This window comes from Zychaea mexicana (assembly GCF_025766255.1).
Source record: "Zychaea mexicana strain RSA 1403 chromosome Unknown BDB00scaffold_24, whole genome shotgun sequence".
Classification (NCBI taxonomy): Eukaryota; Fungi; Mucoromycota; class Mucoromycetes; order Mucorales; family Lichtheimiaceae; genus Zychaea; species Zychaea mexicana.
The window spans coordinates 146719-173293 of NW_026516687.1; the positions used below are offsets into that span (position 1 = coordinate 146719).

Below are 26575 nucleotides of genomic sequence, written 5' to 3' on the forward strand. Positions count from 1 at the left end.
CATGCATCTGCTCTTCACTGCTGTTCATATAAGAAAATTGATTATTCGTAAAAAAAAGCTGCAAAAAATCATGTCGACCCTGGTCTGGCGCGCTCCTTCATATAGCATTGTGTCAATGTATTCGGTCATGGTACAGGCCCAATGGATTGTCGAGAGTGTTGGCGCGCACACTAAAACAGGTTTGCTCATCAACCAGCAGCAAGACATTAACTATGCATGCATACGATCGTCCGTAGAATGCCATGAAAAAAGATATAGATATACATTATAGCACATGATGCAGCATGTAACAAGGCTTCTCTTATTAGATATACAGTACATAACACAGAAACGATAGCTGTGTGTAGTAAACCACACGACTTTTTAAAGCGATACGGACAACTCATCCCACTTTACCGTCTTATTAATTACTATAATGCGATTAGAGAAAACAACGCACACTGATGAGCTGATATAGACAATATCAATAATCCCTCAAACATCGATCAAAAATGAGAATAAATCAGGACTAACCGTTGTTCTATTCTCGTAATTAGTCGACACTTCCTTTCTATTCGAATACCTGGGTTGAGCAAATTGTCACCTGTCGAAAAGCATGAATAACACACGAAGGTGGCACTGCATCAAGGGACACACTGATCAAAGCGAAAATAACTCCTTTCACTCGGAAGACAACATCCATCATCATGGCATCCAAACTCGACCTTCCTCATCCTTCTTCATCTTGGAAATAATTAATATCCGGCATGTCTGCGATCCGTCTATTAGTTTATCCCCACAAAAGTCTATCACAGCAGACAGAGTAGACGTGTCAGGTCAGTGAGCGTACGTGTCAATGTAAAATAGCTTACTTTTTGGGATTTTGTTAATGCTACCACGGGTATGAGGGCGGAACCCAGTCTACGTGCATCAAATTGCTCTCATAAGGAGCAGTGAATATGATTGTCGAAGTTGTAATAGCCTATACTCTTTGGTGTTTATCGTATGATGGTTCATCGTAAGAAAAGAAGAGAAGAAGAACAACGCGTTTTCTGTATCCTGCTTCCTTTTCGTAGTTGCTCTAATCTGCACAAAGCATGTCAACGAAATTTTCCTTTTCCGGTTCACTCCACCCATGATTTCTTTACCGCTCACAGTGAACATTCTTCTTTATGAGGCTTGCTTGACCACGCTGCATAAGAAAGCTTCTTATTGCCATGGCATTCAGTAGTCATGACAATCCATGTTCCTGAACGCCGCTTGTTGCCAGGACAAGCATGTCAAAACACATTTAATTTTATTCGCGTCACCCATTTTGACCAATTCCGAGCGAAATGGCGGCTGCTCTTGCGAAGCGATTCGCAGCGCTTTTTTCACACAACCGCAACCAGCGCAATGTGCAGACTCGTAACAACACGCACATACTCAACCCTTGTTTTTTCGAGGCTCTGAGGCCAAGTTACGATGTTTTTTGCGCAGGGTCTCCATTGTACTTTGCTGTCATGCTCGGCTTCTTCATGCGCAGACCTTCCGTGCTGGCCGTGAATAAAGTTGGGGGTGGGGGGTTGGATGGGGGGATGGAACCAAAGTTGGGGGACGTCACTCGTCCAGGCGAAAACACTACACTGTATACGTTTATGGAGGTGTGGTTTCAGACTGCTTGTCGTCTTTAGTCTCGCATTGAGCTCGCTCGGTAGTCAGCTTAACGAACGATAATCGTAAGCTGGCAAGCGTGGTGGATGCAGAGAAAGGGATTCTTTTCAAGAAAAACAGCGTCGATCGTATATCCTATCTGTCTGCTTTTCCCAGGGTGCGCGTGAAGTATGATACATGCGAAAAAAGCAAACCAGATTGGCTCGGAACGTATCCTCCGAACTAACTTTTTTTCCTTTCCATTTTTCTCGCGAACTGAACTACGTGATGTGCATTGGAATAATAAAACTTTTTTCCTTTCCATTATTTTCGCGAACTGAACTACGCGAACACAGAAAGTAAAAAAAAAAAAAGATAAAAAACAGTGCCAAAGTGTGATAATGCGCGTTGTGATCGTGTTACTGTCGTCTGTCATTGTTGTGCGCTTTGTTGAGCACGGAGCTTATCTTTGCCTATTTTACTTTTTTGTACGCAAAAAAAAAGATACAGGAAAGGAAAAAAAAGCAAGCGTCCCTTCAGAATCTCATTGGGCCCAGACCAGCGTTCTTTTTGGAAATGAACTTTGCCCATAAAAAGACACCCATTTTCCGCAGCGTGTTGCTTCCTCGCTTTTTCTTTCACTTTTCACTTTTCACTTTTTCACGATCACATATGGTAAGTTCCTCTCTTTTTTTCTCACTTTTTTCTGTGGATGTGTGGGGAGGGAGGGGGGGCTAACGCAGTTTTTGTGGGTCATGGGTGGGTGGGTGTGTGGGTGGGTGGGTGGGTGGTGGTGCTTGTTTTGTAGGCATGGGCGACGGAGGCGTAAGGTAAGTGGTTGAAGGTAAGTGGGTGGGTGGGTGGGTGGTGGTGCTTGTTTTGTAGGCATGGGCGACGGAGGCGTAAGGTAAGTGGTTGAAGGTAAGTGGGTGTGTGGGTGGGTGGTGGTGCTTGTTTTGTAGGCACGGGTGACGGAGGCGTAAGGTAAGTGGGTGAAGGTAAGTGGGTGTGTGTGTGGGTGGTGGTGCTTGTTTTGTAGGCACAGGCGACGGAGGCGTAAGGTAAGTGGGTGAAGGTAAGTGGGTGTGTGGGTGGGTGGTGGTGCTTGTTTTGTAGGCACAGGCGACGGAGGCGTAAGGTAAGTGGGTGAAGGTAAGTGGGTGTGTGGGTGGGTGGTGGTGCTTGTTTTGTAGGCACAGGCGACGGAGGCGTAAGGTAAGTGGGTGAAGGTAAGTGGGTGTGTGGGTGGGTGGTGGTGCTTGTTTTGTAGGCACAGGCGACGGAGGCGTAAGGTAAGTGGTTGAAGGTAAGTGGGTGTGTGGGTGGGTGGTGGTGCTTGTTTTGTAGGCACAGGCGACGAAGGCGTAAGGTTGGTGGTTGAAGGTAAGTGGGTGGGTTGGTGTGTGGGTGGGTGGGTGGGTGGGCAGGTGGTGCTTGTTTTGTAGGCACTCGCGATTGGTGAGACCGGACTGGGCATCTCAATACCAATCGACCTTCCGTGATCCACAAAGCGACCAAGACAAGACCCTAGCTTTGTGGTGAGAGGGTTACGGGAGCAGATGTCGATGCACCTTCCAGTGGTTGCTCCTGTCAGTACCTGCTCAAGAGCAGGGAAGCTAAGACATCGACACCCTATTATTGATTAGTAGTATCATGTATCAAAGAACTTATTTGTGCGTGTTTTATACAGTATTGTTGTAAGACTTCTTCATATATGCGAGCGAGACTCGTCATTCTCGTTCCTAATTGCACAATAAAGACATTTGCATTGAGCAACATAGTTGCCATTCGAGTTAGTTGCTAAAGTGACATTGATTTTGTCATGAACAATGCTGTGATTCGGGAATAAAGGAGTCGACATTCAGAATGAGGCAGCCAACACCGGCCCAGGTCTGTTTGTTAAAGGCTATTATCAAATAGAAGGGCTGTAAACCAGATCCTCCTTCTCCTACCGTTACCGAGCTTCACCACTTTGTCCTTGTCGTTTTTTTTAGTACACTTTGCTTTGGCGCACTTGTACTGCACGGTCATCTATTTTTGCGTCCTTACTTCTTGGTGAATTATAAGTTTCGTAGGAACAAGGCAATCCGTCATTTATGCTCGTTATAGTCTAGACCGTCGGGTCCTATCCATATAAGCTGATTGATCTTCAAGCTGATAATTAATTGTTTTGGTCATATTCCTCCCTTTAGAAACTAACGCTCCTGACTAGTTCCTTTCTCCCAGTTTGGCCTATGTGGCAAAAGCGACCCCAAATTGCTTACTTCGACCAAATCCCTATGATCGCGTCAGTTATGTGCTCGCATTTTTTAAGCCAATACGTTGGAGCAAAAATCGACGAGGACTGATATACAGTCTTCTGATGACCTTGAAGGTCAACTATATCGATGATTTTCCTTACCATACCAACAAAAACGCACCAAGTACAGTACAGCACAGAATTAAGACGTGTTCGCAGATCATTCATTCCTGTACCGTTCAAGGGCTTGGCGCGGTAGGCAAATGATGCTGTTATAACATCATAATAAAGAAGTCTGACTTACGAAAAAAAAGCAACCATTCCGAAGTCTCGGAGGCAGGGATGCTGTAGATACGAACATATAATAAAAGGAGTGTATACATTATTATATTGGCTTTTTACAATTTAAATTCATATTGTCCTGGAATGGAACGACAAAGAGTCTTCTACCCAATAGAAGGCTACTCTAGCACATAATCAGCGAGAGCTTATCATAACTGTCGTCGGCGTCAAATTCCATCTAAATAGCTCAGTGTTTTTTGGCAGCGAGAATCGTTATCTCATGGATGTGAAAGCATTCTAATGTACTTTAGTTTGTCAAGGCACTGAATAGACCAGACGTAGTCAAGTACATACATATACGGACCTGTTTTGGCTCTTAATGTTTCGCTAAATACATATATCAAATGTTTACTATACTGTATGTATGATATTTACAAACTTGCCAATTATCAATACTGTTACGAGGCGGATGGACAATGTCAATGTAGATGATCTGTTGGATACTTTTTCTTTAACCTTATGGCGGGTTTGATACAATCATACATGTCAGAGCCAGTAATGTTCGGATGCATCATAATATAACTTGTTGATAAATCCTCGGTAAAAAAGCTGTTTTCACGGCTAAATTTGTCCCTCTTTTCTAACCGAGGTAAAAGGATACAGCAAAAGAAAACCTTATTATGTGTGTGCTGGTGTGTGCGTAGGAAGTACATAGTGTTATTATCTTCGCTATCACTTCGTGGCTATATATATATGTGTGTATATGTGGCCAAACAAAGATTTACAATATATGCTAGATAAATATTAGATAATCGTTCCAACTCCTTTGCAATATATGCATTGTAGCGTCCCTTCAGAATCTCTTCGTCTCCACATCCGCTTAATCCTTTGTCCGTACTGTTTTCATCGTCATTGTGGCTAAAGTTATCCAGCGAGCAAGAGGACATGCTGGATGTATCGATCTCTACAGCGTTATTATTACTGCTGCCAGTGCCACCAGCGTCTCCTCTGGCATCACTGTCGTAGTCGTCGTCGCAAATCATGCCAAATACTTCATCATGTAAAGCGTCTGAGGACGGCGAATGTTTGTATTTCCGTGAGCTTCCTGAGCTTGCGGTCGATGATGTTAAACTTCCACCACCCGTGGTGTTATTGGTGCTTGTACTGCTGGGAGAAGCGATACTCGTCATCATCATGGATCGTGACACGCCTGTACCTGAAGGTCGACGTGACAATGAAGAGTTTGAACGTCCCGTTGTTGAAGACGCACTTCGTCTGCTATTGCGATTGTTGGATCCCATGATTTTTGTCGTTGACGCCGATTCCAGTGAAAACAATTGGATAGCGGGCTAAACCAATCAATTGCTTGATCTTCCTTAAAACCTTTTTTATATTAAAGCCATTTACAGTACTCAGCATCAAGCAGCGGTACAGGCAGAATGTACATGGGAGGGTAAAAAAACGATTTCCATACAGTAATACGTACACACAACTTTGTCTTTTTATTAGCAGTATTTCATAAGTATGTAAAAGGCGGTTGAATTTTTGTTCTGTTTATACGGGACAGTCGTCTGTGCAGTGCATATCGATAAAGTGGCAGCGCTGACAATAGAGGTAGTGAGCCGAATAATTCGAGGCATAAAACGTTCTGTTACCGTACATAACCAGGAAGGACTGACACTTGCGTGCGTCATAGAGGGTCACCGGATTCTTCAAGACGATGCACACGTTTCCTGTATAGTAGTATCTGCCACAACCACTGCCTTGGCTCGCTGTGATATCCATGATGCACTTATCGACGTTTTTTTCATCTGCATCGATAAGCATGGAGGTCTCTTTGACACTTTGTGAAAATGTGATGAGATTAACATTCGTTTCGCTGTGAACAGTAGCTTTCTGGCGTTCGATGATGGCTTGTCTGATGACGCTGCGCGCATGGCACGGCGTATCCAGTGGAAGAGAACGAAACACATAACGCGTGTACTGAGTGTCCTGTGGAAGAGCTGGGAGTACCTGGGCTCGCATGATTGGTCTGCTGGAAGCATCATCTCCTTCACTGCAAACAAAAGTAGCCGTGCTGCTGCCTTTGTCGCTGTCCGTTTTGGTGAATGTAATCCATCCTGGCACGGGGTCACCGTAGCTGCCATCGTTTTGCTTATGCAGAATCTGACGACGCTCTTTTTCGTCGCTGAACAGAGCTTCGATAACGAGTCGCCGCTGGACGTCAGCATAGGTCGGCTCCAAAGCACGGAATGCTTCAAGAGCCGTGTCCTTGAATTGGTGTTCGAATGCTTTGATGACGCTTTTCACGCTCTCGTCGGTCCAAGTCATGTCTTCAAAGCAAAAGTAGAGAATATCAGAGGTCCGAGGGCTGGAGCAACGGCGGTATTGATCGACACGACCTAAGTTGTTGATGGTTTTATGAAAGGTCATGGCTTTGAGGGCATACGCTGGTGCGTGTACGGATATCAGCGAAACCAGGAAGGGGAAGGGGAAGGGGAAGGGGAAAGAAAAGCTGTCATTGACAGCGCCTGCCAAAATTATTCTTTGTTTTGTTTTTCTTTTACTTGCTCAGTGATATTGTTTTCCTCAACTAGATCGTGCTTTGTTTGCTGCTTTGCCATTCGTTTTCATGCTAATAATTGAACAGAATTCCAGATTTCTGAAACTAAACGAGAGCATGTTTCCACCATACGTTTTGGAAGGTGGTGTCATGGCTTTCGGTGCTGCACCAGCTCCTTTTCCTACAAGTTTATAGCAAGAGCGGGGTGAGGTTGCACATAATGCAGAGAAACAAAATTTTTCTGACTCTGCGGCTTCTTTCTTTGACAAGCTCCAGTTTCTCGATAGATCGCCATGGCCGATTCACCGATCGCAACCTCTACATCAACAGAAAATAAACGTAAACTTCACTTTGAATCCTTCTACACATTGCTATGAAGAAGCTAACATTTTCTCTCTTTTTTATTATTACTGCGTAGCCTCTGAATTGAGCGTAATACTTAAAGATCTCAAAAGCAAAGTTACCGAGTTGAAAACGCAACTCAAACCCATTATTCAAAGGTATAGATCTCATGAGACGATTTTAGATAAACTTGTACGCTTACTCATAATACATATGTTACATTAGATACCACGATGGTGAGATCAAGACATCTAAAGGTGTTTCGTTCCTCGAAGTAAAGTACCAGCTCATGGTCCAATACATTACAGAACTCGCATATTATGTTCATTTGAAACTCTCGGGAAAATCGATTGAAAACCACCCTGTTGTTAATTCACTGATCGAACTGCGTGTCATTTTGGATAAAATGAAGCCAATCGAGAATAAGCTTAAATATCAAATCGACAAATTGGTGCGAACGGCTGTCATGGGCACACAGAAGCAGCCTGAGGTGGGCAACCAGGATCCTTTGGCATTCAAACCTAACCCTATGAACTTGTTGGCTCGGGATGAAGAAGAAGAGGAAGAAGAAGAAGAAGGTGAAGAAGGTAAGACAGAAAAGGAAAAAAAAAGGAGTAGGGTTCTACTGTGGGAAGGTTATTTTATGAGAAGTCTCATTGGATCTGATAATATAGAAGGCAAATCTGGCGTGTACAGACCGCCCAAACTTGCACCTGTTGTATACGACGAAAGCAAGGGCAGAAAATCCAAATACGAAAAAGATCAAGAACGTTTGCGCGAACGCTCTTCGCGATCTCGTGTCATTCGTGATTTGATGGCGGATATGAACGATGCGCCAGAAGAAGTGGATGCAATGGGTGGTGTCAATGAAGGCATGGGCTACGGTGAACGTTTCGATGAACAGCTCAAGGAGAAGGATGATTACGAAGAAAACAACTATGTCCGTCTGGCAGTAACACGAAAGGAGAAGCAGCGATTAAAGGCAAAGAACCGTATGCGCTTTGAGACCGAATTTGATGTAAGTTTCTTTATCTCATAAAGTAATGATCCAAAAAGGAAAGGGTGTTAAATTGGTTTCATCTTGCATGTGATATCTAGAATTTGAACGACTTTAACAACTTGGTGGGTATCCAAGATGTGGAAGAAGAAGAGAATGAACGATTCAAGAACGTTCTGAACCGCAAGCGACAACGGTCAGAGGTAGGCTATGCTTGTACAATCTCCTCTGTGTGTGTTTGAATGTTTGTATAGATTTCTAATATGCGCTGCTTTTTTTTGATAGTCTGGCGCCGGTCGAAGCAAGAAGCGATCACGATAGATGTACATTTCAAACACTTTAATCATGCTTTTTTTTTCATTCTGTTGTTGTTACCACTTTTTTTTATATATAAACAAAACATTTTGTATTTTTTTAAGAAAAAAAAAAGAAGGAAACGGGACGAAAGAGTATGTGTGTGTGTGTGTGTGTGTGTATCTATTAACAGAGAAGAAGATTATTTATGGTTCCAAACGCTTGGGGTCACGGGGGAAGAGACTGGTACGACGGATGTTGCCCAGTTGCAAGAACAACATGACAACACGCTCGAGACCGACACCACCACCAGCATGTGGAGGAGCACCAATCTTGAAGGCATCGATATAGGGCTGGATGGTCGAGATATCAACGCCATGGAAATTGGCACGCTCAATCAAAAAGTCGGGATCGTGGATACGCTGGGCACCAGAAAGAACTTCTTCACCGCGCATGAAGATATCGTAAGAGTTGGAGTACTTGGGGTTTTCGGGATCGGGCATGGTGTAGAAAGGTCGAACCGCAAGAGGGAACTTGTCCAAGATGTAAAAGTCGGTGTTGTACTTTTCCTTAACCAACTTGCCGAGCAACTTTTCGTTGGTGGTGCTATCATTGAGCGAAACAGTTTATCGCGTTAGTATTTCTCTACTACCAAAAGTGTCGCCTTCAAAATCCCTCAAACATTTGCTGGCTTACCTCAAGTCGTCATAGTCGCCAAGCTCAACACCAGCATCACGGAGCATCTGGATACCCTCAGCATACTTTAAGCGCAAAGTCTTGTCCAAGAACTGGAAGTCTTCGTGAGGATACTGCTTCTTGACGGCATCGATTTCGGTGCGGAAGCGCTTCTGGAGGTTGGAGAAAATGTAGACGAACATTTCATCCAAGACTTCAACGACCTCATGGTAATGCTCCTTGAAGGCCATTTCCATATCCAAACCAACAAACTCGGTCATGTGGCGATGGGTATTGGAATCCTCGGCACGGAAAACGGGTGCAATTTCAAACACACGGTCAAAGTCGGCAGCAATGCACATTTGCTTGTACAACTGAGGCGACTGGGCCAAGAATGCGCTCGACTTGAAGTACGAGACCTTGAACACGTTTGAACCACCCTCAGAAGCAGTGGAAATCATCTTGGGCGTGTGGATTTCCATAAAGTTCTTTTGGATCAAGAACTCACGGAACAACAAGCAGACAGCCGACTGCAAGCGGAAGATGGCGTTGTTGGTGGTCGTGCGCAAATCCAAGACACGGTTGTTGAGACGGGTGTCCAAGTTGACACGCACGAGCTGCGTGTCTTCCTGCTCGTAGTCGGTTTCGCGACGCGAGGCATCTTCAAGCGAGAAGGCAAGACGGCCCTGGGCTTCAGACACAACGTGGATCTTGGAAATGGCAAGTTCAGCATCCGAGATGGTGCAGCTCTTGACTTCGTCGACAGGCTTGGTGATTTTGCCTTCAACAATCACGATCGATTCAGCAGGAATACCGACGCAGAACTTGACCATGGGCTTGCTGATGGTGTCTTCGTCGGCAGTGATGATACCCTGCATAGTGGAGACGCCTTGGCGGAAGACGAAGAAGCACATCTTGTTGCCAGTGGCACGCGAGGTGTGGACGCGAGCACGGATCACAACGTTTTCGCCTTCACGGCTGCCGTTGACAGTCTTGATGTCCTCGTACTTGGTGCCTAAGTATTTGTGAGTGTCTATCAATACTGATCTGACAAGGTTACTGCTCCCGCCAGCTATTCATTACCTGTGCGAGTTTGCGACTGGTTCATGGGAAGCTTTCCATAGCGATCCGTGGAATAGTCCTATACGTTGTAAGGGTGAGTACTTTAGTGTATGCACCAGGGTTATTTTCGAGGTTGCAACATAAAAAAAAAGAAGGACATTTACCACATTGGAAGCATCGCGAGCTGCCTTTTCTTCAGCGAGTTTGGCAGCAGTGGCAGCCTTGCGCTCAGCCTTTTCACGCTCCTTTTGAAGCTTCTTCAGAGCCTTCTTGGACAAGGGCTTGCCTTCGTCACTAGAAAAGAATTCATGAATTAACAGAGTCGAAAGTGGTCAAGTTTAAATAGAAAAGCGACAAGTAAACGTGTAATGTGGGTAAAAAAGAGAGATAAAACAAAGTTTGTTGTTCTTACTCGAGAACGACTTCTTCAGTCTTCTGAATGATTTCGTCGACTTGGTCTTCCTTGACGGGTTCTGACATTATGGTATTAATAAACAAGCCTTTTTTCCCGCAGAAATTTGAGTTTTATACGCGTTTCGAAAATGTTCTTCAGTCACGCTACGCTCGCTCCCTCTGTCATCAATTTGTGAGTCAACGATTGCAAATGTTTATTTTGGGTTTATTCTGTATATGGAATTGAAAGGATAATGTGTGATGACCAAAAAGAAAACAGTGTTGAAATTATGACACTACTTGACTTTAGCTATGCTGTGCACCATTTCCTGTATACAAACAAGATACCAGCAGATATGAGTCATAAATGCTCCAGTTATGGTTGTTGCTAGTGTCATCCTTACCTCTTTGGAAATCAAGTGACAAGTCTTTTCCACCAAGTTTAACAATGAGTTGATGTCGCTTGACCAGTCATTCAAGACCTGGTTTGCATCCTTCTTGACTTGGAATGAAACGATGCCTGCTGGTCGGTCAACACGGGCATAGATCGTCTTGGACACAACCAATTTCGACAAGAACTCTTCAGTGTCCCGCTCATTCAGATCAAGCAGCTGCATCAATCGCTTGGTTGTGACACGTGTATAATACTTGGCTACAACACGAATGTTGTGCTCAATCACTCGATTGTGAAGCTCCTTCCATCGCTTTTGTCCTTCTTCGGCCGATTTAGAAAACACAAAGGTTTCTCCCAAAGTTTGGCCATAGACCTCTTCAATCTTGGGCCAGCGCATCAGTTCAGTCGTTACAAAGCATTTTGTCAATTCGCTATATTGGTATAATTGTTGTGTAAGATTAGGTGTATTGATAGCTGCCGTCGTCGCAATGAAAAAAAAACTTACTAGTAGAGGGGAATTTGAGCGAGTTTGGTGTCTTCAAAGATGCGATGCAACAGATCCGATTGTTCGTTGTCGTAGGGTGATAAAACGATGAAAAGAACGGCGTTTTGAAGAGCCTGTCATATAGTAAGCAACCATGTTAATCACACTGCCGCATTACCTAGTCGCTATTTTTCTTTTCTTTACCTCCTTCCACTTGGGTTCATCCTGCTGGATAGACTCAGAGTCATAGATTTGCTTGTAGAATTTGTGAACGTTCAAGTACTGACCCTCGTGAAGAGCATGCTTAATCATCAGATCATAGAAACGAAGTTTCAAATCCTAAGAAGCGACAACAAAGAGAAGCGTCAATATTCTATTACGTATCATCATCAATTAAAATCCTCATTTAAGAATACTTGCCTCGTTTTCTTTTTCTTGGAAGAATTTGTTATTGATCTTTTTCGAAATAATTTGCGTTCGTACGTAGTCGTGCTTGGCCAAGGATAATCGCATCTGTTCTAAGATGAAATCTGTCTTTTCTCGCTTCTCCATCGAGCCAAATGTCTCGACCTGAAGCAACATATACAACACTTATGATCAGTCCCTTTCTTGCATCCATTAACACATTCTTTTACTGTTTCTCTTGAAACAATACCTGAAGCTCTTGAAGAATATCTGCAGCGTCATTGATTTTGCCTTCCTCCTCACGAATTTGAGCCAACAAACGAGTGACGCGTGCACGCTCTACTTCAACATAGATCTAGTAAATAAGAATTAATATCAGTATCTCCTCAAATCATGTCTTTCGTTTCAAGTATAAATGCATCTTTAGAATATGCCATTATTCTGTACCTTGCCCTCAGTCACTGTTCGCAATGTATCGATCAGTTCGAGTTTGATGTCCATGCTGGGTGTGTTATCGAGATATGAGAATGCTTCTTGGATCATTTTGGTGGTAGCCTATATATATTCACGCGCGATATTTTACGTAAGACACCCTCTCCCTTCAACTAATAAGTTGAGATATAAACGTAAGCTCACCGCTTTCAATTGACCGTGCTTCTTTGACAAAAGAACAATCTCTTCGTTGAGCAATTTCCAATCTTGAGCCTCACGGCAGAGTTTGACAACTTGAACGAGGATGCGAGAAGTCGAGTTAGGATCGGCAGCCTAGATCGAACAAGAATTTCATGCCATAAACCAATTAATCGTTTGTTGGAATCCAAAGAGAAAAGAAAAAAGTCGCTGGCTTTCGTCGGTCTCATCGCGCGTCTTATCCCTCTCATCCCAGTCTTAAGAATACGTTCGCTTACATTACGAGCTTGCTTTTCCAATGCCATCAATTTATCAATAGCTTCTTGTAATTTTCCTTGCTATATTGAGAAGCAAAGTTGTTTTTAATACTTGTAACCAGCGAAGATTGAATCCATGTGTGTATAAAGTAGATCGTGAACACAAAAAAAAGGAAGCTGTACAAGATTACGGTACCTTGACAAGTGCATCAGTCTCAGGCAAAAGTGCATCGACCTGAGGACTATAGTCCTTTTCCATTTTTTCGAGTTTTCCGTCAGACATGGCGTTACGTATACGAGAAGTTGTTTAAAGCAAAGTGATAAAGTAAAATAAAAAGGAAAGCGGTAAAGTTCAGGAAGAGGGTTCGTAGCTCTCTCTTTCTCTGTGCTTCCACCAACGCGTCCGTGAGCTTACGTCACGTAAGTCCGCTCAGCCGGTTAAGCATGACAGCCCGCTGCTGCTGTTTGGACATGAATGATCTTACAATAATAGTTTTCCATGGTGTGGATACCCTTATGCATTTTGTATCCATAAAAAAATGTCAAATTGACAATAGCCCACACTAACTAGAAATCTTCTCTCTCTCACATACAATTCCAACCAAAAGAAAAATACCACTTTTTTTTTAGCAAACAGTATAAACTGCTTTTATTTTAATCACGATAACGACGACGTTCATCCGGTGAATAGCGCCGACTGGGTCTCTCAGGTGTCCGTGAACGATGGCGACTTCTTCTGGTTGGTGATCGTCTACTGCTGCTGTCAGCCACTGGAGACCGTGATCGATGTCGATGCCGTGCTTCGCGACTAGTGCTGTATTCTTCATGACGATGGCTGCTGTGATGGCGGTGGCGCTTTGATGATGATGATGATGATAATACTGGTTTTGAATCGCTGCTTTCCTTTTTGCTCTTCTTTTTCTTTTTCTCTTTCTTATCCTTTTTATCCTTTTTCAGCTCCTTCATCCGTAATGGGTTATCCAGAATAGCTCGTAATGATTGTTGTTCTCGTTTTTTAATCATGAGGAGTGGGTCTTCTCGGATTTTAGCTTGGATATCTCGTTCGTTGTTGGCATTTGCGTTAGAAATAGCGAATCGTTCTGTTGCGCTGCTGGCAACCTATATAATTAATCTGTTAAGCCGCTGTTCTTTTTGGTCACACGATTCATACGTGCATAACATATAAAACAAGCATACTTACAGTTTCTTTGCTGTTTTTGTCTCGTATAAGCTGATCTACGCTCTTTTTACCGAGCAAAAAGGCTTCCATGTCATCTTGATTGCCACCAGCAGAGCTTGAATTGGGCGCAGCATACATCCAATCGAGTCGATCGGATCGTTGTCTAAAAGGAAGATTGTGTTAGATGAAGAGTGATCTATATCTCTTGCTTCTACAATCAAATCAGTAAGAGTAGAAGCTTACTTTGATCCAGCTTGTTCTTGAAGTTGTTGAAGTTCTTGCAATTGCCGTTCCTCCATCAACTCTTTTTTCATTTGCTCAATCTTTTTCTGTTCGTCAGAATGTTTGCGTTCTTCTTTCCATACTCGTTCCTGGTTCTTAAGTGTGGCTGGATGCCAGCTTTTCTTTAAATTTAGATCTGTAAAGCATTGTTAATTAGCTATCGATTAGCAAGATCAATGGTTAAATAAAAAGACTTATGGCCTTCTTCTTACCTCCTCCACCCATGGTATACTTGGATCGTCAAAAAGAAAAGAGTTCAAAAAGAGATAAGCTCCGCTTAATTCATTCTGCTGGTCGTCCTGCCTGCTGCTTCTTATACGTCACCAGAGACGGCGACTGACGGGCTTTTTTTTGCCATAGAGCGGACTGTTTGCACAACGCTTTCCAACTCGTTTTTTTTCCTTCTCCTCGCAAAGAAACACGAATTTTAGTAGAAGTATACGATACAATTTATTCGAGCCACAATTGGCATATTTACAACTTATAATTTGACGAGATTTTAACCAATGAGGTAAATGCTCTGCTTTTGATGTATAAGTACAAAAGAAACGAAAGAAGAACCTCATAAGATTGTTAATTAAAAATTCGTGGGTATTGTGTGCGTGAACGAATGTTATATTAGTCACGAAAACGACACCTGGAAACAAAACATTGATATTCCTGCCAAGGACCTTCGTCCTCAAACTGAGGTAAGCCGTGATTTTGTTTTTTTAATCGTAATTACACATGAAGCGATTTTTTAAATATATAATGAACAACAACAAAAAAAAGGATGTCACTGCAACCAAAGGCAATGAATTCGAAGACTATTTTTTGAAACGAGAGCTGCTAATGGGAATCTTTGAAGCCGGGTTTGAACGACCGTCGCCCATCCAAGAAGAAGCGATTCCCATTGCACTGACGGGTCGCGACATTCTCGCACGCGCAAAGAATGGTACGGGCAAAACTGCCGCATTTGTGATCCCGACGCTCGAAAAGATCAACAACAAAAAGAACAAGATCCAAGCCTTGCTGTTGGTGCCTACGCGTGAGCTTGCACTGCAGACATCCCAGGTGTGCAAGACCCTAGGTAAGCATTTGGGATTGAACGTCATGGTAACGACGGGCGGCACGACGCTCAAGGACGACATTATGCGTTTGGAGGAGGCCGTCCACATTGTTGTGGGCACACCAGGAAGAATCCTCGACTTGGCGGGCAAGAACATTGCGGACTTTAGCGAGGCGCATACGTTTGTCATGGATGAGGCCGACAAGCTGCTGTCGCCCGAGTTTACCCCGCTTATTGATCAGCTGTTGTCGTACTTCCCCAAGGAGCGCCAGATCATGCTGTTCAGTGCCACGTTCCCAATGATGGTCAAGACGTTCAAGGAAAAGTACTTGACCAAGCCTTACGAGATCAATCTAATGGAGGAGCTTACTCTGCGCGGTGTGACGCAGTACTATGCCTATGTCGAAGAAAAGCAAAAGGTGCACTGCTTGAACACTTTGTTTTCCAAGGTAAGGAATTGGCTAGTCTTGTACAGAAGTTTTGGTTGGGTATATTTTACTTAAGAATGCTCTACTGCTTACAGTTGCAAATCAACCAATCCATCATCTTCTGTAATTCCACGAACCGAGTCGAATTGCTTGCCAAAAAGATCACCGAACTGGGTTACTCTTGCTTCTACTCTCATGCCCGTATGCTTCAAAGCCATCGAAACCGCGTTTTCCATGACTTTAGAAACGGTGTATGCCGCAACTTGGTCTGCTCTGGTATGTTTCTCTGCCGTAACTCTTTTATATTAAAAAGTATGTCTAACGCACGAAATCTGCTGCTATAGATCTCTTGACCCGTGGTATTGACATCCAAGCGGTGAATGTGGTGATCAACTTTGACTTTCCCAAGAATGCAGAGACATATTTGCATCGTATTGGTCGTTCTGGTCGTTACGGCCACTTTGGTTTGGCTATCAACTTGATTACGTATGAAGACCGGTTTAATCTGTACAAGATTGAGCGCGAATTGGGCACCGAGATCAGGCCTATTCCAGCCGTGATTGACAAGAAGTTGTATGTTGCACCGAATGCATTGGATGACGCCCAGGTACAGCAGCCAAACCGTGACCTTGCAATTGCTACCCAACAGCGACAAAGACAACAGCAGGAATCTGACCAGCAGCAGCAACAGAGGCGGTATGATAATAATGGACGGGGTGGTTACCGTGGCGCATTTCGTGGTAATAGAGGACGCGGTGGACGTGGAGGAGGTAGACAGTACAATGGACGGCCACAGCAGCAGCAGCAGCAGCAACAACAGCAGCAGCAGCAGGGCAGATCAAAACCAGTGCCTTTGATGTAAATTACTCTCCTCTTGTTTTATTATACTATCTTCCCTACCTTCCATCAAAACACATAACACACACAAACACATCACTACCACTACTACCACAAACATGCACGGGTATATATAACAAGCAACAATTACAATAGCAACAACACAACACAACACATATTCTTCTTCCTCTCTCTTGTCATACGTAAAACACTTTATTAACACGCATACGCTCGCCTCTCTATCTCGTTTTACTATCTTACACACATTGTCATCAACCTATTTGCTTATATATAATGCCCTCCTCTTCCCCACAATCCACACATAACTTCGGTCGATGTATATACTACGAACTTCCAAAACAAGCTGATATGCAGCACTACGCCTGTCTCCGAGTGACAAGCTCTTCTTGTTTAGCATTTACATGGTCCTTGTAACTGTCCTAAGAGGCCATACAATAAACATAGCGCTATGGATAATTGGTATTTGATTATTTAATGAGTGTAGCTCACACTTGATACTGTTGCTTATTTTTGCCTGATTCATTGACGATGTAAAGAAGTAGTAGCTTCTCTGTGTGTGGACGACACAGGAACCAGCACGCTAAGCGAAATGCTCTAAAATTTAAACTCAACGCAGGAAATCATTAGAGAAAAAGATTTTTTGTGCGCATTTTTCTCTTGTCTGCTTTTTCATTCACCATGGTTAAGAAAAGTAACATGATCGTAACGATTCAAAGCCCCTTTTGATATTTCATACCCAAGACATTACTGTAGCTAACACTATCTAATTCAAATAATAGAGGTCAAAAGCAAGCGCCAGAGCTTGGGTCTCAAGTACAGAATCAAAAATAATATCAAGGAGTATAAACGAAAGCAGAACCGATTAGCCAAAAAGAACCCTCCTTCAAAGAGTAAGGATCTTTTCTCTTGCTCTCGATCATTCAATGAAAGAAAAGTAGTTTAACGTTTGCTTCTTTAAACTTTAGAATCAAAGAAGGATCCTGGCATTCCCAACTCTTGGCCTTTCAAAGAAGAGCTTTTGAACCAAATTGAACAAGAGCGTCAAGCAGTATGTGTTCTTTTTACTTGATTCGAGCGGCCATTCATATTTAGATTTTGTGCCAATTCTTTGCCAATTATTACGAACCTAGGTTGCAGAGGAAAAGCAAAAGCAAAAGACTGCTCGTCAAGCTGCAAAGAGAAAGCAAAAGAAAAAGGAACAGTTCGAGCAACGACGATTGCAGCAGAAGCAGCAAAAAGAAGAAGAAGAGGATGACGACGACAACGACGAACAGGACGTTGATGAAGAAGTAGAGGACGCTACTAGTGAATAAGTTTAATTTGTTTCCTCTTTCCCCGGCACTTTGTAAATATGTACCAACGACGCATACATTGTTTTTTTTTCTCTCTCTATTATTATCGTTTATTGTCTTATTGATTGCATAAAATACCATAAAATCCAAAACTGTTCATTTTGTACTTCAAAATCATTGCATGCGATATAGTGCTGTAGCAAAGGTCGGATGTGGGTTGAAAATGATAAGTTAATTAATGGCGTACACTAAATGATTGCTATGAACTAACGTGGTGCGAAGGTGACAAATGATAGTGATGTGGCTCGTAACGTCAAAGAACGTCAGAATTGATACTGAACTCAGTATGTAATACATTGGTCCAAACACTAATCCATTCCTCGGAAAATCGCATCCTCATAATCTTCCCCTTTCTTCCCACTTTTTTTCTCTCCGCCATTACGTCTTTTTCATCTTCCTCTTCTTACCAACCTTTGCACGCGCAAATATGGACAACAATGGACAGGATCCAGATTTCGCAGAAGAAGCAGGACGAACACTAATTCTCGGATTCGTTCAAGGTACGGGGGGTGTCTCGCTCTTAATGAGCGTATCCGTTATCCTGAGCTACCTACATAATCTCTGGTATCAAGCATCCACGGTCAACCGTATCTCGCTACGCCTGATTGTATGTGCATGTTTCTACAATATCATCTACACAACAATGACAGTGGTTATCACTGGCATCATCGATACGTCAACCGCATGTACTGTGATGATATACTTTATCCTATCTGCAGACATTGGATTATGCTGGTGCCTTGCAATGATTGGCGTCAATCTCGTTATGATATTGATAGTTCGAGTCAACCATCCAGCAAAAATGGAAAAATACTACTACGCATTCACCATCTTCTTCATGCTAGTAGGCATATTGGTACCAATGGCATTTACTCTCGAAAGGGCGGAAATGTCGGGGAAATCTTGCTGGTACATATGGCGTAAAGGATGGCATAGATATGATATAAGCGATTACATCCTGCCCACTAAAAACCTTACTTTCTTGATTATGCTTTGTATAGGTATCATTACTACTTTGTCGGTCGAGTTTCGCGTTACCGTAAATGGGCAAGTTGCCAATATTTAAGGTCATAATACATAGAGCTCAGATGCTTTCAGTCCAGATATTTTAACACGAAAATAGAATGTCATCAAAAAAGTAGTTGTGGTACTATTGTTGTCTTTTGCTTGCCATTATCCTGGCGACTATATGCAGCACCCTGACCATTGCCAAGTTTCTGCGGCGACAAGATATGTTTGCAGGCACATTGGATATGGCTTCACGGGGAGATGCTTCGGCCCATACGGAAGTGATGCCGAGAAGACGACCGATGCGCACTGGCCAAAAATCTACTGTTATCTTCCGTAAAGTAATTTTGCGGTGCATTTGCTACCCTCTTAGTAAGTGCGATGATAAACAAACAAAATGATATGAAGGGTAGCACCCTCCTATAATTTCTTAATCATTCGGATTTTACTGTTCTTTTAGTACCTGTAATATGTAAAGGAGCGGGAGTAGGTATAGAGTCTGCAAGCATTGCAAAAAAGTATATACCTGTTGCTGCACTGGTTATTGATGCATTTCTTGGCAACCTAATCGGTAAGTATACAAAAAAAAGTGTTTATGAATTAAAAGCACAGCTTCCGTACCCTTCACACTATCAAATACATTCTATTTCTGTTTTGAGCCTTATTTATAAAGAGAAATTACCGTAGGTGTTCTTGTTAGCTGTATCTATTTTACAGACCCGTCTGTGATTGCAGTGGCTCGCGAACTTGGCAAGCGCATTAAACGCCGCTATGTATATGAGTACTGTCCCGCGCAGCCATTACTTAGAAAACCATCACAGCCGCCGCCATCTAGCGTACCACCTGCGCGTCCCTCCCATGACAGAACACCGAGTCGAGGCTCCCGCCGGCTTTTCAGTGCTGACGACGCGTCCATTATTTCCAAACAGTCTTCCCGGTCAGATTTATCCTTATATACAACATCTTCACCTGTTACTAGCGATAACAGTGATGATGCCGTGTCAGCAAACAACGTACAACATTTGAATGGACTTACGGTACAAGATATGGTTGCTGGGCGTTCGTCTGTGGCCAATGGCATATTAGCCAATACTCGAGCAAGAAAGGAAAGGGGAGAAGAACAAGAAACTCTTGCACAGATAGCAACAGGACGACGATATACATACCCACATATCGATACCCGTGATCCACATGGTCGTATTGCTGAAATGGTGGATCGTGTCAACACTACTGCCGAAATAACATCGATACCAGGATCTCCATCATTACAAAAAGAAGAACGACATCGTGCTCTCGTGTTGATCACGAGCGTCTATGAAACATTATTTCCTTGTTTGGTGGAGCAAGATGATCGGATCGTCATGATGCCAATGCACCGCATTAGTGGTAACCGAAATTCGAGACGAAGAGCTCATATGGAAACCTTGAGTATGAATGAGATATGGGCGCTAGACATGTTGCAGCGGCAGCATACATTGCCCAATGGGTCAACTTTGAGGAACAGTGGTGCAAGCACGTTCAGTTCGAACAACAATACAACATCGGTACAACCCAGGAACGAGCCAGTCCAGATAGTAGAGCCATATCGGCACCCATATATTGCCATGTTTATGCATTGGCTGTTAACAAAAGTGTTCGGTGTGAAACCAAACGCGGATAACCACGAACGACCGGTCGAATTAGTTGACGTTACGACAGGAAGAGCGGCCCCACTTCAGCCAGTACCAAAGGGTGGATCATCATCAGAACCTGCAACTGCCGATCAGATGCAAAAGCAAGAAGAGCAAGAGGAAGCAGCAGCAGAAGACACAGCTGACGAAAGCGACAGCTCAGACCAATTCTTTAGACGAAGCAGTATTCGCGCGGTTAATTTTAATCCTTCGGCAACAAGCTTAGACAAACCCAAGACCTCCGGAGCTTATGCGCGCTCCTGGTGCACTGTAAGTAGCCAAGAAGATCGACTTAAAGTAGGCGACAGCGAAGATAATCTCGATCCAAAGGGCAAAAGACCAATCCTGCAACGGCTACGGTCATTCGAACGAGAACCACCGTTCAGCAGCTTACGACCGGGAAAGGATGCAAGTTCACGCAAAAGCACCAAATCTCCTAATAGTAGCAGCGGTAGCGCAGAAAAGTTTGTTTTGACAGTTACGGATACAGGCGGTGGTGCCGAACACAAGGAGATTTATCCAATTCATCCTGCTGAAACGAAACCAGGAGACCATGACCCACAGCAGCAGCACTTGAGTGGATCTCGGCCACGTCTCTTTCGCCGCGTATCGGACTTGTCATCACAGCCATGGTCAAAAGACAAATCCATATTTCAGCACGTTTGGAGCCGAGGTGCGTCGCCATCAAAAAGCATAAAAATTGCCAAACAATTTGCCGGACGGGTTGGCGATACCTCGCTTGTCAAGTCAATAAATCGACATAGCACATCGCCAGTGTCGGATGATCTGTTAGACAGCTTGTCACCACCACGCTCTATTCCCGTTTCCTCAGCAAGTCCAGAGAGTATCCATAGCCAGATTTATGCATGTCCCTTGGATGCAAGACCACAGAAGCACCGTACAGCCAAACGGCGTAGTTACTCCTTGAACGTACCACCGACACAATTGCAATCTTCGATGGCAAAGGAGTTGATGTTAGACGACTTTGGTATAAAACATTGGGTCGAACCTGGCTTAGAGAGCACCCAACTGAGCGAAAAGAGTCAAGAGGTCATAAGATGCGCATTGATGACCACTGAAGGGTTTACTGCAGGCTCGGCCCGGGTCATTTATATACGTGGCTGGGACCAGATTGGCACGGATCGTCTGGTTGTGCGAGAAGAATCATGGGATATTGATGATTTACTACAAAATCTTATGAGATATCTGTAGAAAGAAATTATTTTCTAATGTTGATACATAATGGTAACTCCTCTATCTATTACAGCGCCATATATTGTTTGTCATACAGTTGTACCCCGGTTTTTGCAACCCCCGGGTTTGCAATTCCTCGTATATCTGCAACTTTTTTTGAGAAATCCAAAAGAAAACTTAGTAGTTTCGCAAATTTGCAACTTGCAAATGAGTTTATACGATTTGCACGTTATCGGGGTAAAAACAGCTTCAATTTTTGCAATATCAACTGAAAGAAGCATCTGTTGCGCATTATGAGGAATAAAATGATACGGTTACTGCAAGATAAATATGTAAATATGAAGATGTATTTTTTGTCGAAATAAAAATTATTACTTGGTAGTTGAGCCAGTAGAATCGGGACACATATATAGCACTGATTGGGTTGAATCCATAAAAGAAATGATGAAGATATAAGAAAAAGTGAACACACTACATATAGATATAGAAACAGAATGTTTGCTCAAATGAGCTTTCAACTACATACATCGAAGAAGTCATCAAGGGATGATTGTCGGGAGAATGATTGCTGCCTGAGACTCTCTTGAATCCTACGCAAAGACTTCTTTAAGTCTCAGTCATCGATATTATCCAAAAAGCTCAAAACTCCTGCAATTGCAACCTGTTTTCCCTTCGACGTTGGCCCTGGAATAGGCGAATCAGCGTTATCGTCCACCGCCCGCTCAAGTGCTCGTCGTAGGTTCCTCTTGCTTAAATGTGAACTTGTGGAACGATTTTGTCATGCTTAAAAGCGCTAATAATTATCAAACCACTAGACAGCTTAATAAAAGAACGGCCTTATATATGCAAGTATGATAGTAACATTTAGAGCTGTATGAATATTCCCAATAGAACGTATCGTACATAATCTCTGACAGATAAACAATGGGCTAGTGTTAATAGGATGACTTATCCAGTGTCTATTTGAAGCAGAATTGTTTACCCCGTTACTTGCAAATCCTCACTTTTTGCAAAAAAAAATTCGGAAAACCCTCGGTTGCAAAAACCGGGGTACAACTGTAATGTATAATAACGATGAAGTTACAAACAAAGCTACAAAATCACTTAATACCCGCGCTTCTTCCAAACATATCATTTCCGTGTACAAATTGTAAACTGTAATGAGTGCTCGGGCACACAATAAATATAAACAACCTTTATTATACATGGAAAAACTTGAATATTTAATAGAAATGGAATCATTCTTAGTTTTTGAGCGACTTTCTGGCCTGGTTGATGCTGAGGGCGGCCCTTTTCTCAGTGTGCTTAACCAGATCAGCATCGCCCTCGTCCAATGCATCGGCAATGGCTGGGAATACTTGGGAAGCGTAGCCGGTCCACAGTCCAGGAGCGTACTATCATGATCCAAAAAGAAAATCAATCGCCTGCTCGCTCTTCGAGCATTTAGCCACAAGATAATTAAAAAAACGTACCACAACGTGCTTGAACCAAGTACGATCCTTGATACCTTCAGGGTCCAACAATCCACGCTCAAAGTATGTTAAACGATCGTTCGCTTTGGCGACACGATGGGCAAGTTTTGAGGGAAGACTAGCCACATTGTTGTAGCCCTGTACTTGATATTCCAAACGAGCCAAGTTCTTTTCAAACTTATTAGCAGCTTTGGACAACTTGTGAATAGCCTTGCTCAAGATCGGGAATGGGCCCTTATCCTTTTTGCTTTCAGCATACACTGAAAGACGCGAAGCATATTCTGTCAGTGCATCAGCATAGTCGCCTGGATGCAAAGGCAAGATTGGGCTGTCTGCCAAGCGGAGCGCAAGCATGCCCCAGACTTTGACCATGGTCTGATGGTAGTAGAAACCTGGATCGCCGTAAGTATCCATCCAGTGGAAGCTGTCGTAGTTGCTGTGGTAAACACCGTAGTCGCCATCGAATTCAAGACTGATACTGGCAATACCCAAGTGATCCAAAAAGGGGACAAAGTCGGAGCCCGAGCCCAATTGGCCAACAAAGGGTTGGGCAGCAGGCGTGCCAGTACGGTTGGTGAAGTCGCCCCAAGCTTCATACACAGTCTTGTTGGTACGTGGGTCAGGGATATAGCTAGTTACTTCGTACAGCAATCGCTGTAAGGAAGGCGATGCTTGGGCTTGAAAGTGTGGACCCGAGACGGCCACATCAACGTTAATGTACACAGTGCCTTCCTTGCTAAGCCAGTCGCTGTTGTCTTCAACCCATTCCGTAGAGCCAACCTACGCATCATTAACATCATCTTGTTCAATCAACACTGATACTGGCGTTTTCGTTGCACCCACTTTTCTTGCTAAAAATTTACCAAGCCATATTCTTCCTGATCCCACGAAGCCAAGATGATAGTACGTGCGGGCTGCCAGCCAGTCTTGAGGAGCTCACCAAAGACACGGGCCAATTCAAGCTAAATGATAAAGCACGGTTAGGTCGTTGCGAATAGCAGTTGTTGCAATGTGAGTTTGTTCATTACCATAGAAGCGGAGCCGGATGAAGGGTCGACGGCACCGTATACCCAAGCGTCGCGATGGTTACCTAGATACAAAACATCCGGACGATCAGCAAAACCTGTTCCTGTCACGTGTTTACATATTGTTTTGAAAGATGACAGAATAATATACACACCCAAGATAATCGCTTTGTCAGGCTCTTGAGAACCTTTGATAACGCCAATAGTATCCCAGATAGGAGTGATCTTGTAATCAAGGATGTTTTCCAAAATGGCATCCCCTTCTGTGGGACCACTGTAGTAGTCGACGTCTTCTAATCCTCCAGCCCAATCATGCTCACCACGAACGCCACGACCTTGGGTTGCCTTCAGCAAGGGCAAAGCATCACGGTACGACAAGGGTAACGAGGGGATTTTGGGCAAGCCAGGCGAATCTTCCATCTTGATGCGGGGAGCATCCTTGGTAGAAGCATAGCCAGGTGTGGTCGGATCACCAGTAATCAAGGACAGGTACTCGACCGATCCGCGCTGGACAGAACTTTCCGAGCGCCAGGGGCCTTCGGGATAAGGCTTGGCTGGGTTCACGTACGGGTATCCTTCCTTGTTCAGAGGTCCATCATCGATAGGATCGGAATAAACGAGCGCACCAACGCAGCCAAATACTTCGGCGGCACGCACTTTGAGACCACGGAATGCGCCACCGTAACGCACCAAAGCAATTGTGCCAGTCAGGTTGACACCATGGTCGACCAGATATTGGAAATCCTCCAGACGGCCATAATTGGCATACACCACAGGGCCTGTGACACTTCCATTTTTGGAGTAGCCTGAGTAACATATCCATAGCAACATAAGAATTGATTTAAGGTTTCTTTTGTTGTCGTCTCTCCCTCATTATTGTTTTTTCTACCCACTCAGCTTGCTTTTCTCTGTCTCTCTCACTCTCTCTATATTATTGTCTGCTGTTGTTATTTACCATGAAACGTGGGAACCACATCAGGATCTTGACTCGTCTCATCTTCATCGACAGGATCTTCGCGAAGCTCAGCTTCGTAACGGAATTCTTCTGGACCAGACACCAGTGCAAGGCGTCTTTCCAAAGGATAGTTGACCAAAGTGTAGTAAGTTTCGATCTTGGTGTCTTCGATGCCAAATTCAATAAACTTGTCGCGAGTCCATTCAGCCTGGCGCTTATCGGCTTCAGAACCGGCCAAATGGGCTTCCGAGGTGTAGATCTTTAAGAAATCGCGCGTATTCTCGTTGGAAGGCAGTTCGAGCATCAGTTTTTCAGCCGTTGTAAGAACATGTTGGACAGGCTCTACATAGTGTGAAGGTGGGATTGATAATAAGGATATGCACACAACCATATACGGTTTTACGCAAAGTCAAGGAAGCCGCTACTTCTTTTTCAAAATGCACCGTGATATGACAAAAGACTATTTTTTTTTGCAATGCACTTGATTTTATTGCTTTTTTCTTTACCAGTATTTTCATCTTCCAGCCAAAGAACAAGACCAGCACCGAGAATCAAGACAGAAAAGATGACAGCGACCACCCACAAGACAACCTTGAGGGTAGCCTTCTTCGGAGGTTCAAGCGTCATTCTTTTGCGATCGAGCAAAGGTGCCCGTTCGTCATAGTTTTTCTTGTTCCACCATTGACGGGTCTTATCCAAAAGAGATGGTTTCATAGATGCACTTCCTGTTTCCGCGCCGGGAACATCCTGCGGCAGGGCTGTGTAGTTTGCCGCCATAGCAAATAGGGGACGAAAAAACTGAACACTCCTTTGTTCGAAAGAAAGAGAGAAAAAGAAAGAAAAAGAGGCAAAGAAGAAAAAAAAAACGTTCCGTCATGTCGGGGCGGCCGCATTTTCCACTTTTATGCGGAGATTTTGGTGTGACAGAAGGTAACCATCGTTCAAAGGGAAGGGCCGAGCGTCGGGTTGTGCATAGGCAATTTTGATGCTGACAAAGTTTAGCCTATCGCTTATCACTTTTAACCACTGACAAGACACTATTATATCTAGTAAAAGCCTGAAAAATTATACCTGTCCATGTCGAGGTACGCATATTGAGTTTCTATCTCGGAGGATTCAATGAATTTTGTCTCTGACGGATACAGCAAACGATGGACGGTCACTTACCTTCAGTCCTCTTGTCATTTGGCGGGTAAGTAATGATGGATATGCAGTGCAACCACAGCTGTTCCCCTCTCATTGATCGCTCTACCGGACGTTAAACAAGGAAAACCTTATCTGATTTAGTTGCTGGTACTACTTAGCACACTTTTGGATATTCGTTACAAATCAAGTAAAATGCACAACCCACGGTTTTCCCATCTCGCAATTGACTTTTCTGATTACGTGTTTTCGTTTATACATGATAAAGGTTGAGCCAACTACTGTACTAGACTGTGAGCATGCTAGCACAGTGCATTGCTATCAGGTTCACT

General features: G+C 43.6%; 11 protein-coding genes across 11 annotated transcripts; 5 read left to right on the forward strand and 6 right to left on the reverse strand.

Annotated features, from left to right (window-relative positions):
* Positions 1 to 4316: 4316 nt before the first annotated feature.
* Positions 4317 to 5433, reverse strand: BDB00DRAFT_870897 (uncharacterized protein; the record flags this gene model as incomplete). The annotated part of the gene is made up of 2 exons (XM_053126764.1): positions 4317 to 4370; positions 4918 to 5433. The coding sequence occupies 2 exons, from the start codon at positions 5431 to 5433 to the stop codon at positions 4317 to 4319; spliced, it is 570 nt and encodes a 189-aa protein (XP_052981169.1).
* Positions 5434 to 5530: 97 nt separating this feature from the next.
* On the reverse strand, positions 5531 to 6642 carry BDB00DRAFT_816273 (uncharacterized protein). The gene has a single exon (XM_053122977.1). The coding sequence runs from the start codon at positions 6563 to 6565 to the stop codon at positions 5687 to 5689; it is 879 nt and encodes a 292-aa protein (XP_052981170.1). The 5' UTR covers positions 6566 to 6642; the 3' UTR covers positions 5531 to 5686.
* On the forward strand, positions 6613 to 8470 carry BDB00DRAFT_816274 (Sas10/Utp3/C1D family-domain-containing protein). Its single transcript, XM_053122978.1, has 6 exons — positions 6613 to 7034; positions 7114 to 7195; positions 7263 to 7624; positions 7712 to 8055; positions 8136 to 8237; positions 8320 to 8470. The coding sequence occupies exons 1-6, from the start codon at positions 6989 to 6991 to the stop codon at positions 8353 to 8355; spliced, it is 972 nt and encodes a 323-aa protein (XP_052981171.1). The 5' UTR covers positions 6613 to 6988; the 3' UTR covers positions 8356 to 8470.
* Positions 8471 to 10654, reverse strand: BDB00DRAFT_816276 (uncharacterized protein). Its single transcript, XM_053122979.1, has 5 exons — positions 10478 to 10654; positions 10230 to 10359; positions 10087 to 10144; positions 9025 to 10018; positions 8471 to 8934 (listed from the first exon to the last, which is right to left on the reverse strand). The coding sequence occupies exons 1-5, from the start codon at positions 10543 to 10545 to the stop codon at positions 8535 to 8537; spliced, it is 1650 nt and encodes a 549-aa protein (XP_052981172.1). The 5' UTR covers positions 10546 to 10654; the 3' UTR covers positions 8471 to 8534.
* On the reverse strand, positions 10655 to 13036 carry BDB00DRAFT_816277 (PCI domain-containing protein). The gene is made up of 10 exons (XM_053122980.1): positions 12825 to 13036; positions 12650 to 12709; positions 12378 to 12506; positions 12189 to 12296; positions 11992 to 12096; positions 11757 to 11906; positions 11541 to 11675; positions 11358 to 11470; positions 10863 to 11283; positions 10655 to 10787 (listed from the first exon to the last, which is right to left on the reverse strand). Exons 1-10 carry the CDS (start codon positions 12909 to 12911, stop codon positions 10755 to 10757), a joined length of 1341 nt encoding a protein of 446 aa, XP_052981173.1. The 5' UTR covers positions 12912 to 13036; the 3' UTR covers positions 10655 to 10754.
* Positions 13037 to 13755: 719 nt separating this feature from the next.
* Positions 13756 to 14315, reverse strand: BDB00DRAFT_786759 (uncharacterized protein; the record flags this gene model as incomplete). Its single annotated transcript, XM_053120636.1, has 4 exons — positions 13756 to 13776; positions 13830 to 13971; positions 14052 to 14226; positions 14303 to 14315. The coding sequence occupies 4 exons, from the start codon at positions 14313 to 14315 to the stop codon at positions 13756 to 13758; spliced, it is 351 nt and encodes a 116-aa protein (XP_052981174.1).
* Positions 14316 to 14840: 525 nt separating this feature from the next.
* BDB00DRAFT_761100 (ATP-dependent RNA helicase dhh1) lies at positions 14841 to 16428 on the forward strand (the record flags this gene model as incomplete). Its single annotated transcript, XM_053119250.1, has 3 exons — positions 14841 to 15587; positions 15662 to 15842; positions 15911 to 16428. The coding sequence occupies 3 exons, from the start codon at positions 14841 to 14843 to the stop codon at positions 16426 to 16428; spliced, it is 1446 nt and encodes a 481-aa protein (XP_052981175.1).
* A 670-nt stretch (positions 16429 to 17098) lies between these two features.
* Positions 17099 to 17890, forward strand: BDB00DRAFT_816285 (GNL3L/Grn1 putative GTPase-domain-containing protein). Its single transcript, XM_053122981.1, has 3 exons — positions 17099 to 17115; positions 17204 to 17314; positions 17390 to 17890. The coding sequence occupies exons 1-3, from the start codon at positions 17103 to 17105 to the stop codon at positions 17491 to 17493; spliced, it is 228 nt and encodes a 75-aa protein (XP_052981176.1). The 5' UTR covers positions 17099 to 17102; the 3' UTR covers positions 17494 to 17890.
* A 682-nt stretch (positions 17891 to 18572) lies between these two features.
* Positions 18573 to 18857, forward strand: BDB00DRAFT_816286 (uncharacterized protein). The gene has a single exon (XM_053122982.1). It carries the CDS (start codon positions 18579 to 18581, stop codon positions 18840 to 18842), a length of 264 nt encoding a protein of 87 aa, XP_052981177.1. The 5' UTR covers positions 18573 to 18578; the 3' UTR covers positions 18843 to 18857.
* Positions 18858 to 20225: 1368 nt separating this feature from the next.
* Positions 20226 to 21666, forward strand: BDB00DRAFT_786761 (uncharacterized protein; the record flags this gene model as incomplete). Its single annotated transcript, XM_053120637.1, has 2 exons — positions 20226 to 20358; positions 20468 to 21666. The coding sequence occupies 2 exons, from the start codon at positions 20226 to 20228 to the stop codon at positions 21664 to 21666; spliced, it is 1332 nt and encodes a 443-aa protein (XP_052981178.1).
* Positions 21667 to 22803: 1137 nt separating this feature from the next.
* Positions 22804 to 25964, reverse strand: BDB00DRAFT_816291 (uncharacterized protein). The gene is made up of 7 exons (XM_053122983.1): positions 25607 to 25964; positions 25101 to 25442; positions 24301 to 24951; positions 24149 to 24210; positions 23984 to 24082; positions 23121 to 23900; positions 22804 to 23042 (listed from the first exon to the last, which is right to left on the reverse strand). Exons 1-7 carry the CDS (start codon positions 25875 to 25877, stop codon positions 22893 to 22895), a joined length of 2355 nt encoding a protein of 784 aa, XP_052981179.1. The 5' UTR covers positions 25878 to 25964; the 3' UTR covers positions 22804 to 22892.
* Between the last annotated feature and the right edge of the window lie 611 nt (positions 25965 to 26575).

What these genes read in the sequence shown, in the direction of transcription:
- BDB00DRAFT_816273 (XM_053122977.1), bottom strand. Translation starts at nt 6,565, where the DNA reads ATGACCTTTCATAAAACCATCAACAACTTAGGTCGTGTCGATCAATAC.
- BDB00DRAFT_816274 (XM_053122978.1), top strand. Translation starts at nt 6,989, where the DNA reads ATGGCCGATTCACCGATCGCAACCTCTACATCAACAGAAAATAAAC. An exon ending in TACATCAACAGAAAATAAAC is followed by an intron (nt 7,035 to 7,113) that starts GTAAACTTCACT and finishes ATTACTGCGTAG; the next exon opens with CCTCTGAATTGAGCGTAATA. An exon ending in CTCAAACCCATTATTCAAAG is followed by an intron (nt 7,196 to 7,262) that starts GTATAGATCTCA and finishes ATGTTACATTAG; the next exon opens with ATACCACGATGGTGAGATCA.
- BDB00DRAFT_816276 (XM_053122979.1), bottom strand. Translation starts at nt 10,545, where the DNA reads ATGTCAGAACCCGTCAAGGAAGACCAAGTCGACGAAATCATTCAGAAG. An exon ending in ACTGAAGAAGTCGTTCTCGA is followed by an intron (nt 10,360 to 10,477) that starts GTAAGAACAACA and finishes ATTCTTTTCTAG; the next exon opens with TGACGAAGGCAAGCCCTTGT. An exon ending in GGCGACTATGACGACTTGAG is followed by an intron (nt 8,935 to 9,024) that starts GTAAGCCAGCAA and finishes GCTCAATGATAG; the next exon opens with CACCACCAACGAAAAGTTGC.
- BDB00DRAFT_816277 (XM_053122980.1), bottom strand. Translation starts at nt 12,911, where the DNA reads ATGTCTGACGGAAAACTCGAAAAAATGGAAAAGGACTATAGTCCTCAG. An exon ending in AGACTGATGCACTTGTCAAG is followed by an intron (nt 12,710 to 12,824) that starts GTACCGTAATCT and finishes TTCTCAATATAG; the next exon opens with CAAGGAAAATTACAAGAAGC. An exon ending in GCTCAAATTCCCCTCTACTA is followed by an intron (nt 11,284 to 11,357) that starts GTAAGTTTTTTT and finishes ATACCAATATAG; the next exon opens with CGAATTGACAAAATGCTTTG.
- BDB00DRAFT_816285 (XM_053122981.1), top strand. An exon ending in AAAGAACCCTCCTTCAAAGA is followed by an intron (nt 17,315 to 17,389) that starts GTAAGGATCTTT and finishes TTTAAACTTTAG; the next exon opens with AATCAAAGAAGGATCCTGGC.
- BDB00DRAFT_816286 (XM_053122982.1), top strand. Translation starts at nt 18,579, where the DNA reads ATGGAAAAATACTACTACGCATTCACCATCTTCTTCATGCTAGTAGGC.
- BDB00DRAFT_816291 (XM_053122983.1), bottom strand. Translation starts at nt 25,877, where the DNA reads ATGGCGGCAAACTACACAGCCCTGCCGCAGGATGTTCCCGGCGCGGAA. An exon ending in TGACAAAGCGATTATCTTGG is followed by an intron (nt 24,211 to 24,300) that starts GTGTGTATATTA and finishes TTTTGTATCTAG; the next exon opens with GTAACCATCGCGACGCTTGG. An exon ending in ATCAGGAAGAATATGGCTTG is followed by an intron (nt 23,901 to 23,983) that starts GTAAATTTTTAG and finishes AATGATGCGTAG; the next exon opens with GTTGGCTCTACGGAATGGGT.